The 15,007-nt window shown below is 41.3% G+C and overlaps 1 protein-coding gene across 2 annotated transcripts in view; it reads left to right on the top strand.

The window, feature by feature from the left end:
- METAP1D (methionyl aminopeptidase type 1D, mitochondrial) overlaps positions 1–15,007 on the top strand; it is a 51,163-nt gene continuing 36,156 nt past the window's right edge. Inside the window, exon 1 of one of the 2 annotated variants that reach the window (XM_054174532.1) lies at positions 1–54. In XM_054174532.1, the coding sequence (XP_054030507.1) occupies positions 6–54 (49 nt within the window). In that variant the 5' untranslated portion in view covers positions 1–5. The remainder of the gene's footprint in view (positions 55–15,007) is intronic. The other variant, XM_054174539.1, reaches the window with a different exon arrangement.

Genomic DNA, 15,007 nt, shown 5'->3' with positions numbered 1-15,007 from the left:
CTCACATGAGCAAGATGGCGGCGCCCACAGTTGTTAACGTGCTGCGGGGCAGAGGTGAGTACGCGCTGCTATGCAGCGGGAGGGGGGATGTGTGAAGTGCAGGCTCGGCGCGGTGTGGTGTTTGGCCGTCCTCCCGCTTTTCCGGGAAGCCGCCACGACGCTGCATCTGAGTTGGGGCCCCCTTTGAGCACGAGGTCCAGCCGCCGCCGCCTCAGCGGCGAGACCGCCGCTCCTCCGGGAAGCAGCGGGAGAGCGTTTTGCCGGCCGCAGCCATGTGGTGGCGGGGCCCGGCGAGCCGCAGCGGGGTTCCGCAGCAGTTGCCGCAGCTGTCAAGGCTTGACTTTCGTTAATTCGTGTTGTCTTGGCGTTGTGGTGGGGCATGAAGCCGGCCTGGCCTTCTCACCTAGATGATACCTGCTGCCGCCGTGGTGATGGAACAGTCCCGAGGGCCTCACAGCAGGGCGGGAAGGCGGGGCGGGGCTGCAGGAGTGTTGCGCTCTAGTTTTGCTGTGTAATTTTTGTAAGTGTTTGGCGGGGGGGCCGGGGGAGGCGGGAAAGTAATCTGACATAAGTATACGTGCCTCTTTTTCCGTCCCACTCAACTGCAGAACTTTTCACGTGTTGACATGTCAGGGTATGTCATGGCTTTTCGGGTCTCATCCCACATATGCCAAGGTACCCCTAAAAGCACCTTTTCTATCAAAGAACCTTTCACCGGGGAATCATTGTAATGTGTCTTAGTGACTAATTAATGTATAAGAGTAGCTGTACAAGGTGTTGTATTTTGCTGAAAATATACATTATCTTACTGTTATAATGTTATTTACCCTTCATTCCTTCCTTTCAGGGTTTTACTGTCTTATGCTAAGTAGATTAGAAGCTCTTTGGGCCAGTCTTGCATTGAGTGTTTCTATTAAGGTCTCATGGTAAAATCGTGTGTGTGAACGGAAGGAAACACTGACAACAATCTTGACGAAAGACTTGTAGGATTAATTTTTTTGTAAGACTGTTAAATACTTAGTGTAGTAATAGGAGATAGAGTGATCCCAGATTAATTTAAACATCAAATTGAATGCTGTGTGCAGTGCTTTAGAGCTGGCATAACAAAATTTCAATCCCTTTTCTCATAGTACTGATTCTGGCCTTCTACTGTACTTTTATTTTTCCTTGTGTCTAACTGTTGAAAAATATTGCAAAATGTAATGGCCTTTTCTTCATGCATAATCCTGAATTTTGCAGAAGATAAATGCCATGTAAGTTGTTTTTTTTTCAGTAGCAAAGGCTCACATCTGTGACCTAATTTCAGTTTGGCCGGACTTTTGGAATCTGAGTATCTGCTTAATTCTGGGAAGAGCTGCAACACTCAACTTTTAGAGTTTCCTATTTGTTTTATTTATAACAGCTGTCAAAACCTTCATTCTTTCATGTGTGTGGAAATATGTGGAACAAAGTCACCAATTTTTTACTATATAATACCATACACACAATAGTGTTTTTGTTGAATCTCAAGTTAATTGAATGTAGTGTGCAGCTTCCTACTATTCTTCATTGTTTGCTTCAGCAAGTTCTGCCACCTTTTTGCTCCGGGTATTGCTTTGGTCACATGTCCAAACTTACCACTGCCTCCAGTTTCCTGCACACCTAGAAACCCCATGTCTGTCATCCAGTTAAAAAAATCAAAACCATTTAAATATGTTAAGCCTTCATACCTTCCCTTAAGGCATCAAACCTTGTTCACCTCCCCTAGTGGATATGCATTTCCAGGAGTTGAAAAAGCAGAACTGTCTTATTTCAGACAAGACTGGTTAAACTAAATCAAATTTTGTCTGAATTGGACAGTTTAGTGTAATTTAATTTGTAATACTGAAAGAAGTAATTTAAATTAGATTTCTGTTCACCTAAGGGAACTCTTCTACCTAGACTGAACAAAATTTTACTTTTTTGTAGCCTCTGTTGTGATTATTTTTCATATTTATTTATGATACTCTGTTTTTATAGCTGAGGAAATTTTTATTTATGATGGAACTCTTTCTAGATAAGTGCATTTGAGTGGCAGAGATCTCAGAAGTTTTTATACTGGTTAAAGACTTCTTCCACATATCAGAATAACTTGGGCTAGTGTAGAAAATCTATGCTGTATTTGAAAAAAAGGGGGGAAAAAAGAAAACAGTGTGAGTGAAAGGTGGTAAGAAGTTAAAAAGTTTCTGCCTTTTCAGTGGGCACATCAATTTATGTGAATAGTGTCTTCCTTGCTAGTGTTAGAATGCAACACTGACAGCCCAAGGAGAAGGTGCACAACTTTGTAAGTGTGCATGGCTTGCACAAACCTTTGGGAAATTCTGTATACCCAAACTGCGTTTCAGAAAGGCCTTGCAGTGGGTGGAACTGCATTTTACCTGCCACCCCTTTCTGGAATAGTATTGAAAAGAATTTATGGGTCATGTGTGGAGATGTGAATTGTGTTTGCTGTTTTGTAAAAGACGAAGAAACATCCAGAACATGAACACATCAGATCTGTGTGTCTTGTTGCGGCTTGTATTTATAAACAGTATGGATTATACAGCGATTTGTTGGCTTATAAATGTTTTAATCGTGTATTATAACAGTTTCAGGCATTACAATAATGGCATTTGGGATACTTCATTAGTAATATAATTAAGTAGAAGATATCAAAGAACTGCATGTGTAAAATACAACTTGGATGATTTAAGCCTTAGTAGTCTCTTACTGATTTATTCATTTTAGGCAAGTGAGTAGACGATCCTAATTTCTTGTAATGAAGTTTGAGGACACTGGGCCACGGGAAAGTAACTAATGAGAGGACATCATTTGTAAAATGAGTCAGTTACTTTGTTACGTACTGATATAGCTGATTCATGATATTGCTTTGTCATCATTAACAAAGAATAAGTATTCTGTAATGTATTCTGTAATAATCTGTGTGGTGTGTTATTGGACTGTAGGCTGACAGTGTGGGATATATCTCCTAGACATGTCGTCTGTGTTCTCCTAGGCACGTCATCTGTGTTTCAAGACTGTACATTTGCTTGTACATTGCCTTGTTAAAACTCCTTGCAAAACTGGGAATTTATGTGCAGGCTCCTATTGGGTACCAATAAACCTGGTGACTGCTGTCAGGGAGAAGATACAGGTGTCTCCAGCTGCTCAGTATGTTAGATGTTGTGAGAGACTTCCCTTCTGCAGATGCAGAGCATTTAGAAATCGTTGGTTGTTTGGGTTTTTTTCCTGAGAATGTTATTCTTTTCCCCTCCAGAGGAGGCTCAGGGGTGACCTCATTGCCCTCTACAACTACCTGAAGGGAGGTTGTAGCCAGGTGGGGGTTGGTCTCTTCTCCCAGGCAACCAGCACCAGAACAAGGGGACACAGTCTCAAGCTGTGCCAGGGGAAATTTAGGCTTGAGGTGAGGAGAAAGTTCTTCACCGAGAGAGTCATTAGTCATTGGAATGGGCTGCCCAGGGAGGTGGAGTCACCATCACTTGAGGTCTTCAGGAGGAGATTGGACGTGGCACTTGGTGCCATGCTCTAGTCACGAGGTTTGTGGTGTCAGGGTGGACTCGATGATCCTCGAGATCTCTTCCAACCTTGGTGATACTGTGATATTGTGATTAGCATAATGAAGGGGAGATCACAGGATGATAGGGGTGGGAAGGGACCTCTGGAGGTCATATGGTCCAACCCCCCTGCTAAATCAGGTGTGCCTAGACCAGGTGTTTTAAGCATGCTTTTAAAACTTTTTCTAAAAAAGGAGGGAGGCATAGCTGGAGTTTGATTTTTTTGCAATATAGCTTCAAAGCCTCTTACTTCCATTTTTTTCTTAAAGTGATGAGTCACGTTAGAAATCAGTCTTTTTAATATTACAGAGCATTTTTATTTGGACCATATAGATCACTTTTTTGGTTCACAGGTCCTGTCAGTAATACATGGTTGAGTATTGTCTATCATTCGTAGTCTAGGGAAAAAAAATAGTATTTCAATGAAATAAAAACTCTCTCCATTTATATGAAAACCATTAAACTGTTCTGAAGCCTTGAAGAAGTTAGAAGTATAAGCTTGGGTCATGTAAGAACTAATAGAAGATGTAGCAAGTGACTGAGGCAATATGAAGTGATCCGGTTTACCTCCTTTATCTAAAGTGCACATACGTAATTTTGTATTATTTTTGGTGATCAGACATGGCATTGCCTTTTTGGATGGTAAAACTAATAGCTAACTTTCAAATTACTGGGTTTTCTTGAAGTCTGCATGTTAGTGTACAGAAACATGCTATGGAACCTCCAGCTAGGAGGTGCTTACATAACTAAATAAAGTGCCTGCTGAGTCTCTTCAGGTCTCCATTTTCATGCCTTTTTGATTTTCAGAAACATTCCATTACCTCATTGAATATCTATCCCAAACTGTTGCAGTTTCCACCACCTGCAAGGGGAGAGGACTAGCTTCATTTTCTGGGAATCTTTGGAAGCAGTTCCTGTTACATTATTGCCATTGGTAGCCCATTTCTTCCATAGGCAGGAACCTGGACTTGACAGCAGGTCACCACACAGCCTGCTATAGAGAACACAGCCTTTTTTCAAATAGTTAGCAGAATCAGTATCATAGCTGTGTAGGGACATCTTTTCTGAAATGTGCTTGGTTTCCTTTTCTTTTATATTTCTTTAAGAAGAATTGAGAAATGGTACTTTTCACGAGACACCCCTGTGAAAAATAAAGTACTGAACTGTGTTTTTAGGGTCATGTAATTTCCATTACCTGAATTTGGAGTCAGTCTTTATCCTTATCAATATTTAACTAGTTTGTGGGAACCTCTTATTTTTCTACTCCTGCACTGAATTTAGAGTTAACATAAAACATTCAACCTAACTTAAGAAACTGAGTGAATTTGAGTTAGAAGATGGATCAGTAATGACTGTTACAAGACTCCTGTCTCTTGAGTTACCCATAAAAAACTACTGAATCTTTTGCTAAGCAGTATTTCTGATACACACAGTCCAGATCTTGTATTTTGTTTGTCTGCAGCCCATGATAATGTTTCTAGTCACATGAAATGCAAACTTTCTGATATCTTAAAGAGGACTTGAAAGAAGCATTCAATATAAGGTAATTTTTTCTTTGCTGAAATCAAAGCATGCATGCCAGATTTTTAAACTGCTATGTGCTACTGAATCAATCTTTTTTCCATCTTTTTGGTGATGTGTTTCAAAATAGGAATGATGTTATTTTTTTCAGTCATCGTTTCTTGCTCTTTGATAAGTGTGAGATTATTTCATGTTAAGAATGAATCATAAAAATCTCCCTAGCACTATTAATATTCAAATGACAAAAGTAATAAAAGTGTCTTTTAATCCTTCTCTCCCTCACCATTAAAGAAGAAACTTAAAGCATGCAACCCAAAAAATTAATCCTTGTGTATGGTAATTCTCAATACTTCTAAACTAGTGCTTTTTTAAAAAACATTAACCATAGCATATAGAGCTAACAGGTTTGGGGAAACTTGACTAAATGTTTTCTGGTATTCCAGACTGATAATTAAATATATTCTGTAATTCTGAGGGGGTTTTTTGGCAGATGAGGAAAAAGTGATTGCAAACTTCCACAAGAGAATTTTCAAGATCAGACATTGTTTGGCTGCACTGTACAATATAGAAGCTGGGCAATTAGCTGGAAGAAAATATTAATTCATATTTTCCATTCATTTGTAGCCAGACTCATGTCTCCAGAATTTAACATTAGCATCATCAGCTGCAAGTGATGCACGGTGGAAGTTCAAACCATTTGACTGCAGTACACTTTTAACGTTTTTCAAATGATCCTAAGGTAGTTTCATCCCTGTCTTGAAAATAATCAGGCAGACAAGGAATTATTCCCATTTCAACAGTGCAGCAATGAGTAATTCTGGGGGAGACATGCACTTTCATGGTTTGAGACACAAGAGAAAAAATATTCCCCTTTCAATAAAGTGTTTAATTGTTCTTGCAGTTGAGAGGTAATGTATTGTTGGCGGCACACAGTGCCTTTGTTCTGACAAGATCTATCACTTCTGGATGTGGGTGGATTTGTAGGGTATGATTTCTCTGTGAGATTAGCTTTCTCTATCAGCATTAGCTAAGATTGCCTATAAATGCAAGTAAGTCATTAACAGATGTCCAGCCATGGTGTAAATTGGATCAACTTGTTGATCTACTTGAAAACCAGATGCTGTGGGGGAGGCTATGTTGGGTCAGCAGCTCCCCAGTCCAGTTTGATGCAGGGGTGAGGGTAGGTTATAAAGCATCAGGCTTTTCAGGTGCGGCCACATTTCAGTGATCTGTGTAAGTGACATTAGGCATTAAATGAGGATTTTTAATTATTGTCTGGTTGCTGAAACTCAGCATTTTCTACCACATCAATAGCTTCACTGATTATGCCTACTCATGTAGCCATTAATTCCAGAACATGGAAAGACTTCTCTTCTTTGTAGGAAGGTGCACACTAACCTTGTGCTGGAGGCCAAATTTGTATAGAGACAAAATTCATGACAATTTCTGAAGAGTAGTTTCTTCCCCTTTTGTGAATGCTTTCTCCGCTCTGCAAGCCTTGTATCTTGAGTGACCAGGTCCTGGCCAGTGTCCTGTATGTGCCAGTACCTAGTCTCTGGTGAATACATTGGACAGGTACATTTTTAGGTATGAGAAGTGAAATGAGGTAAGCCTAGCTGTAATCCTTAAGGCAAGATTGAACTTCTTTGTAAATTTATTTTATATGTATCACTTTTCATTTTGCAGAGCTTTCCTAAAAGCTCACCTGGGCTGTTCTCTAAGCAGAAAGCTACCTCTTTCCATTCCCATTGCACAGCTCTAAAACTTTTCCACTGTCTGCAGCAGCCCACCACCCTGGTACGATGATTCACTGGTAAAGGGCTCGTGTCCAGCTACTCACCCCGAAGGAAAATGCCAGAAAGCTCTGGGAGAGCCTCTACCAAGAAACCAGTATGCCCTATCATAGGGACTTGGCTAGCTGCTGTTTCCAAATGGTGTTTTCTCAGTCTTCAAAGTTAGATGTGGGGATGTCCGTGAGTGAGGAGCAGTCTCTGTTTGCATGTACTTCTGCCTTGTCTGCCAGAGGGTGTTGTCCTCATCTGGTGTTTCCTTACCTGGCTTCAGGTGTAGAGACTAAGGCTCAACATAATGCCACATAATAAGGTGGAAAGTCTGAAACAGAAAGGTATGTCTGTGGTTGTAATTGCAGGTGTGCGGTTCAGTGCTGCCTTTGGGCAGTACAAAAAGCAAACTTTGTCCCTTGCTCTCTTTGGGATCATAAATGCAGTGTTAACACACAAATCTTTGTGTTGCTCTGAAAGAATAATGACTGATTTAACCTCATACAGCAAATCAATGAAATAAAGGATACCATTTCACAGTCTCTAGGGATTAAATTAACAACAAAACCCCACAAAACCAAACAGGCTCTTAAAATCTACAGAAGGCGACCCTGCTGAGTCTATGTACAGTATCAAACTGCAGGTGAAGTCTCTGGGTTCTTGGTCTTTGCACATTCTGTTGATTAAAACATCAGGAGTAGTGATAGAGTGTATCACAGCTCTCTGGTGGTCCTAGGCTTATTTACTGTAATATGTAGTGTTTGAAGAGAAGCAATAGAGGGATGAATCATCCCTAAAGAAATTCTGGACTTCAAATTATGACTTAGAGTGGATAGGTCCACTAACCAAAATCACAGTATCGGTCTGAGAGTGTATAGTATAACATCTTTCTTTGAGAGCTCACAGAGCAAGTTGCTATGGCAGACAAAAGGGACTGAAATCATGAGCACTAGCTGAATGGTTGCAGAAACTGTAGCACCAAGAGCATCATTTGTGGACAGTCTTGTGGCAGTGTGGCATCAGCAGGATGAAAGGGGCCTGAGGCTGTCCTGACGCCTGCTGCACCTAAGCTGCCAGGCTAACACACAGTTCAACAGTGGACACATGTGAGGTGACTTTCTAGATTTAGATAATGTATTCTTTTTATTCAAGCTTTTGCACTAAATGGCTCTACATAGGCCAGAAGATGGATTTAAGGCATACATAAAAACAAAGTACCAATTGTCTGTAAAGATGAGGAATTGTGTCTTGTGGCTGTTCTCCAGCTGCACAGAGGAAAGTGAACTGAGCCAGTCTGGCATGCTTCTCCCAATTTCTTGTATGGCTTTCTAGGTGTAACCAGAGTTGAAGTGTTAGGCTGTGACTGCCAAAAGAGGTTTCTATAGCGTTGTGGTATTTCATTCTGAAGAGTCCTGGATTTCTGCTGAAGTCACCTTGAAGACAAGCTACTTCTGATTTTGAACCTATTCTGGTACCAAAGCTGCAGCAGAGATCTGTGGTGCAAAATTTGAGCTAGTTTTCCTTTCCACGATACTGAGACATACTAGATACTGGTTGGACTTGATGATCTTTGAGTTCTCTTCCAACCTTGGTGATACAGTGATAATGTTTTGATTGTGACAGTTGTGAATTGTGATGAAATTTAAGAGAAAACTTAGGAGTCTGAGCATTCTTCAGTGACAATTTTGCAGGTTCACTGCAAACTATGATTTCAAAGGAATGCTTGATGATGTTTGCAGTCTATGAAAGGCTTTTTCTGTGCTAAAATCACCTGCAGGACCCCAAGTCACAATGAACTTTTTTTCTTCTTATTCCTTCTTCCTTCTGTCCTATAGCACTTGAAAATGCATATCTAGTAAGACATTCTCACTCTTTGTTTTTGACAGTTTGACACGATGATGTGCCAACCCTGCATAGCTTGCAGTGCTTCTAGACACCGTGTCCCAATGCTGTCGATCTAGCAATATTTATTAGCATTAAAATTTAACTTGAAAATACTGTGAAGCAATGAATGGGAGGGAGATAACAATTGACCCCCCCCTTTCTTTTTTTCGCCTGGTGGTGTGCCTGTTCAAGATGTGTGCCTTTGTGGCAATAAGGTGTGTTTTTTTTCCTAAGACTTAGAGTTATTGCATCTTGTAGAAAGAGGCTGGCTGCAGCAATGTTTTAATTTCATTTTTTAGTGTTCAGTTACACATTTCTGGAGTCTCCCTGGCCACTGCTGTTACCTGATGGCGCCTATATTTCATCAGGTTTAGACAAACAGTCTACCTGGACTTAGGCCCAGAGGAGGAGCTGCTATAACTGATGAACATGATCCTGGCTGCCTGGGAATCCATGACCTATAGTACCACGATTCCCAAGGGAATTGAAAGAAAATTGTGCTCAAGCCTCACCTCCTGCCTTTTTTTAAATTTTGTTGTTGTTGTTTTTATGTAGTATTGCCTAGTATTGATGGGTAGCATACCTCACCATGACTAAAATCTGGTATTAGTTTATTGATAATTAGGAGAAAATATTATCTTTTACCCTAGAACAAAAACAGAAGCAGCAAAGATCAAGACACCTCCTGATTACTGCTTACAAATGAAGTGAAAGGTCACTAAGTGAAACAACAAACAACATTGCAGCTCTAACATTACCATGCGGGGGGGGAGGGATTGGGGTTTTTTAACTTACATTATCATTTTTATGCTTTCAGAGTTTAGTGTATGTATTTTTATTTTACTCTTGCATGTTTCACTGTAATCAGGTTCATTCCATTTTAAAAGCTATGTTGTATTTTGGCTGCAGAATATTATCAGGATGGATTTTTTTATTTTAGATTTCTTTTTTAATGATTGCAATGTGAATGTTAGTGTTCAATGTAATTAATTGCATTTCCTGATGTTTTATTTTTAGTTTGCTCTTATATGCCTTTATTTTCATCAGGAGTTGTAAATTTTTATTAAAAAAACCCCAAACCTGGAGCTGGCAGTTGGGCACAAGCCCACCTGAATCCAATGAAGCAATAATCCAGAGAAGGGCAACAAAGTTGGTGAGGGGTTTGGAACACAAGCCCTATGAGGAGAGACTGAGGGAGCTGGGGTTGCTTAGCCTGGAGAAGAGGAGACTCAGAGGTGACCTTATTGCTCTCTACAAGGGAGGTTGTAGACAGGCAGAGGTTGGTCTCTTCTCCCAGGCAACCAGCACCAGAACAAGAGGACACAGTCTCAAGCTGCACCAGGAGAGGCTTAGGCTGGAGGTTAGGAGGAAGTTCTACACAGAGAGAGTGATTGCCCATTGGAAGGGGCTGCCTGAGGAGGTGGTGGGGTCGCCATCACTGGAGGTGTTCAGGAGGAGACTTGATAGGGTGTTTGGTTGCATGGTTTAGTTGATTAGGTGGTGTTGGATGATAGGTTGGACACGATGATCTCGAAGATCTCTTCCCTTCCAACCTGGTCTATTCTATTCTATTCTAATAATCTTAAATTTCTTCTAAATGTGGGGAACATGTAGTTTCTGCTTAGTGATCAAGAGCTGTTTCTCCATGTTTTGGATTGTGTGTCCTTGTTAGTATTTTGCTTCTCTAAGTAAAAAAAAATAAGATGGGGAAGAGTAATTAAAAGCTGCTTCTTTCTTCCTAATTCTAGTTTTTATGTTCAGATTGATGGGATAGGCAGAAAGAACATATTAATTACTCTTTTACCTACATATATTTTGGGTTTGATCATCTGTCTTTCATTGTTGTTTACCTAACTGACATGATATACCATTACATGTAGAGAGACTTTTTTCTTTGGTATCTTAAGACAAAGCATGGAAAATTTTGCCTTCAGCTATTTTTTTTTCTGTTATTGTAACAGTTTTTCTGACTATTTTTCTAAACATGAGCTGTTTACCTTGAGAGGAGCTACAGTGGTGAAGAACTTGTAAAGATCTGGATTTATGAGTATGGAGACAGAACAGACAGCAATTCTCAGATTTACTTATCTAAATTTAGTGACTAATAAACTTAAATAGGGATGTCATTACTAAAGTTTCATTATTCTTTTTCTCTGTGTAAGGAAATACAGAGGCTACTGTAGCACAGTACAGGTATTGTATTGCAGTTCATAACTTAAGGGAGGTTGTAGACAGGCAGAGGTTGGTCTCTTCTCTCAGGCAACCCCTGGTTTATTCTATTCCATTCTGTTCTATTCTACTCTATTCTATTCTAGGCTTTATGTCTGCTCTGGGTTTAACATTCCTGATATCTCTGAATTGTGCTGGGATGGATATTTTTGGGGTTTTGTTTGGTTTTGGTGCCTCTTTTTTTTTCTTTTAAACATGAAAAAAAAACCCAACCAAACAACATATCAGATCTGTTTAAACCTCAAAAATGTAAAAATACAATCATGTGGTATAATCACATTAAAGTGTGTTTTATTCTGGTCAAAAGCAAGGGAGAGAGTTACTGTTCTTGCTAGACAAGGTTTATTACAAGTTTTTGATACTTGGAGAATGCCTGAGGAGTGAGGCTGGAGCTGTTTTCTGGCACCGTGGCAGCACTTGGAAGCCGCAGGCTTCAGGTTTCTCTTTTTTGAATAGTAGGAATTCCGTGATTCTGTGATCTCTTACAGAGGTGATAGAGCTTATCCAATACCCAACATACCTGTGAGCAGACCGCCAGCCTTCAGTCAGAGAGTTAATGAGACACCGTGCCTTCCTGAGTAAACCCCAGAAAAACAGATTCCTGTCCCAGGAATCTTCTCCTCCTCCTCTAGGCTGGTTCACAGTGTTGCCAAGGTTGGAAGAGACCTCAAGGATCATCGAGTCCAACCTGTCACCACAAGCCTCATGACTAGAGCATGGCACCAAGTGCCACGTCCAATCTCCTCTTGAAGACCTCAAGGGATGGTGACTCCACCACCTCCCTGGGCAGCCCATTCCAATGACGAATGACTCTCTCGGTGAAGAACTTTCTCCTCACCTCAAGCCTAAACTTACCCTGGTGCAGCTTGAGACTGTGTCCCCTTGTTCTGGTGCTGGTTGCCTGGGAGAAGAGACCAACCCCCACCTGGCTACAACCACCTTTCAGGTAGTTGTAGAGGGCAATGAGGTCCCCCCTGAGCCTCCTCTTCTCCAGGCTAAACAATCCCAGCTCCCTCAGCCTCTCCTCATAGGGCTTGTGCTCAAGGCCTCTCACCAGCCTTGTTGCCCTTCTCTGGACACGTTTAAGTGTCTCGATGTCCTTCTTAAACTGAGGGGCCCAGAACTGGACACAGGACTCAAGGGTGTGGCCTAACCAATGCAGAGTACAGTGGCACAATGACCTCCCTGCTCCTGCTGGCCACACTATTCTTAATGCAGGCCAGGATGCCATTGGCCCTCTTGGCCACCTGGGCACACTGCTGGCTCATGTTTAGGCAGCTGTCAATCAGCACCCCCAGGTCCCTCTCCGTTTGGCAGCTCTCCAGCCACTCTGACCCCAGCCTGTAGCTCTGCATGGGGTTGCTGTGGCCAAACTGCAGCACCCGGCACTTGGACTTGTTAAATGACATCCTGTTGGGCTCCACCCATCTGTCCAGTCAGTTGAGGTTCTTCGGATGGAGCTGGCCTGAGCAGCAGGTATGGCACTTTTGTGAGTCTCTTCCCTGCATTATAAACCGCAGACAAACTTCTCTTCATAACCTACAGGGACAGGCTGAGAGAGTTAGGGCTGTTCAGCTTAGAGAACAGAAGGCTCCATGGAGACCTTAGACCAACCTTTCACTACCTGATGAAGGCTACAGGAGGACTGGGGAGGGACTTTTTACAAGGACTTGTAGTAATAGGGGAGTGGATTGAAGCTTGAGAATGGGAGATTTAGACTGGATATTAGAAAGATTTGGACCAGCTATTGGACTAGATATTAGAATTCTTTACATTGAGACACTGGAACAGGTTGCCCAGGGAGGTTGTGGATGCCCCCTCCCTGGAGGTCGTCAAGGCTAGGTTGGATGAGGCCTTGAGCAACCTGGTCTAGTCGAAAGCATCCCTGCCCATGGCAGGGAGATTGGAACTAGATGATCTTTAAGGTCCCTTCCAACACAAACTATTCTGTGAATCTCCTGGCCCAGACCATGCAGCAGTTTGCCAAATAAGTAAGGGAGAGAGGTAGAGGCTTTTGCCAGCACAGAGGCTTTCTCATCCCACTACTTAGTTTGAGTACCTACATCATGATTCTCATCTTGGTGTCTCATGGACTTCCCACTTCCTGGGCTTGATGGTCCTGGTAGGAGCTAGCAGTATTTGGGTACTCTCCTCCTTTCAGAAACAAGAGGCTCTCCTGCCAGTCTCCCACCATCTTCTCACAGTAAGATAAGTTCTTACTACAATTGTGTAGCTGAAGAGAAGGCATGATCTCAACCTAGAGTGGGGCTCAGGTCCCTCATGGGACTAGGAGCCAGGAGCAGGGGATTTAGAGGCTGATGGTGTGCATGGCCTTGGATAAGCCATTGAACTTTCTATGTCTTTCTCCACCTAAAACACAGATATTTATCTACCTTGCAGGTGCATTGGTTGAGATTAATGAGATGTTTGTAAAGCACTTTGAAGGTGAAAAGCACTATAAAAATGCTAAGTATTATTATGTATGAGCTCTTGAGTGCATAATGGCTGTTTGCCTGCCAGTATTTAAAGCAATTTGTTCCACACTAAGTATGAAAGTCACTGTATGAAGCCAAGTTCTAGTTTCAGTTTAAGAAAAGTCACTCATATTTTGTGTTAGAATAGAATAGAATAAAATTAACCAGGTTGGAAAAGACCTTTGAGATCATCGAGTCGGACCTATTCCCCAACACTATCTAATCAACTAAACCATGTTCAGGAGTTTAGGTCCACACCACCGGTCTTTGGTGTTATCTACAGGGAAAAGAGACTCTTGGAGATTTATTTATTTTTTTAAATAACCTTTTCGAAACTTTAAAATTGGACTTCTTCTCAATTGATCATTTCTTACCCTTTTTAGATGTTTTGCGTTTCATTTTCCATATTTCCAGGTCTTCTACCTTACTCTGTTTTGCCAAATGCTTCTTCTGTCCCTTCTTACGGTTCTGTCTGAACTGCTGTAACTTTTGTTACCAGACATTTCCATCCATCTCTGCAGTTGTCACCAAAGCTCCTGTTCCTCATGCTGCTTCTGCTCAGCGGCTCTTGCCATATTGCACAAGTTTCCTCTACCTTTTCTCTACCTGTCTTTCACCTTGGTCATTCCTGCACCCAGGCTTCCCTTGTGCTCCTGCCCCAAGGAGTCTCCCACCTCAGGCTCTTGTGCCAACACTGCCCTGTGTTTAACAGCAGAAGTCCCTGGCAGTGACCTGTTGGTACAAAGATCTTCAACCTTTTTCAGCATGGGTTTTTCTAAGCATCCTCCAGTGGTGATGTAGACCCCCCCCATCTAGGGAGCTGAAACAAACTGCTTTCTAAAAAGAAAATTATATTTTCACAGTCTTTGGATGTGACCATCAAATTCCCTTATTTTCTTGAATAACAAGATGATAACAACTGCATCTTGTTTATCAGCACCATATGATCTGTCCAGCTTGGATAATAAAATGCTCATTTTGTCCCCAGTCTTGTGAATGAAATAAAAGCCCCATCATAAATAGATTCATGCTTTGTATTATATCTATTTTTTAAGTGCAGTGCCCTTCATTTTATAAGGTATGTCATGTAACTAGAATAGTGTGTGTTTTAATTGCAGAAGTAAAATATGAGAGTAGGCATGAAAATTCATATACAGCAGAGTAAGGTGTTGTGGTTTATTGGATGCAATTAAGGCAGAAAAATATAGTATGTGAGTATGTTTAGTATCATAAGAAGTGTCAGAATTCTCTTTTGTCTTAGATACTGCATTATCTTGCTATGGTTTTCTAAAGGATCTAGGAGAAGTCTTTTAAGGTAATATTTACAAGCTGAACTGTTCCTTGGCACAGGGCTTTTTCCATATGATAACTAGCTGTTCCTCAGAGGTAGTTACTACAGGTGTTCCCAGACAAAGGAAGTTTGAATTGCTCTTAATTTTAGTCCTTTAAGATAGCTCATATTAAAAACATTTGTTCAGTCTAAAATAACCTGGAAATATTTTCTGACATAGAAACAAAGTGTGGAAAATTTATTTTGTTAAATGAT

This window comes from Dryobates pubescens, chromosome 2 (genome assembly GCF_014839835.1).
Source record: "Dryobates pubescens isolate bDryPub1 chromosome 2, bDryPub1.pri, whole genome shotgun sequence".
In the NCBI taxonomy this organism is placed as follows: Eukaryota; Metazoa; Chordata; class Aves; order Piciformes; family Picidae; genus Dryobates; species Dryobates pubescens.
Note: the sequence above shows the minus strand (reverse complement) of the source record. Positions and strands in the feature narration are given on the sequence as shown.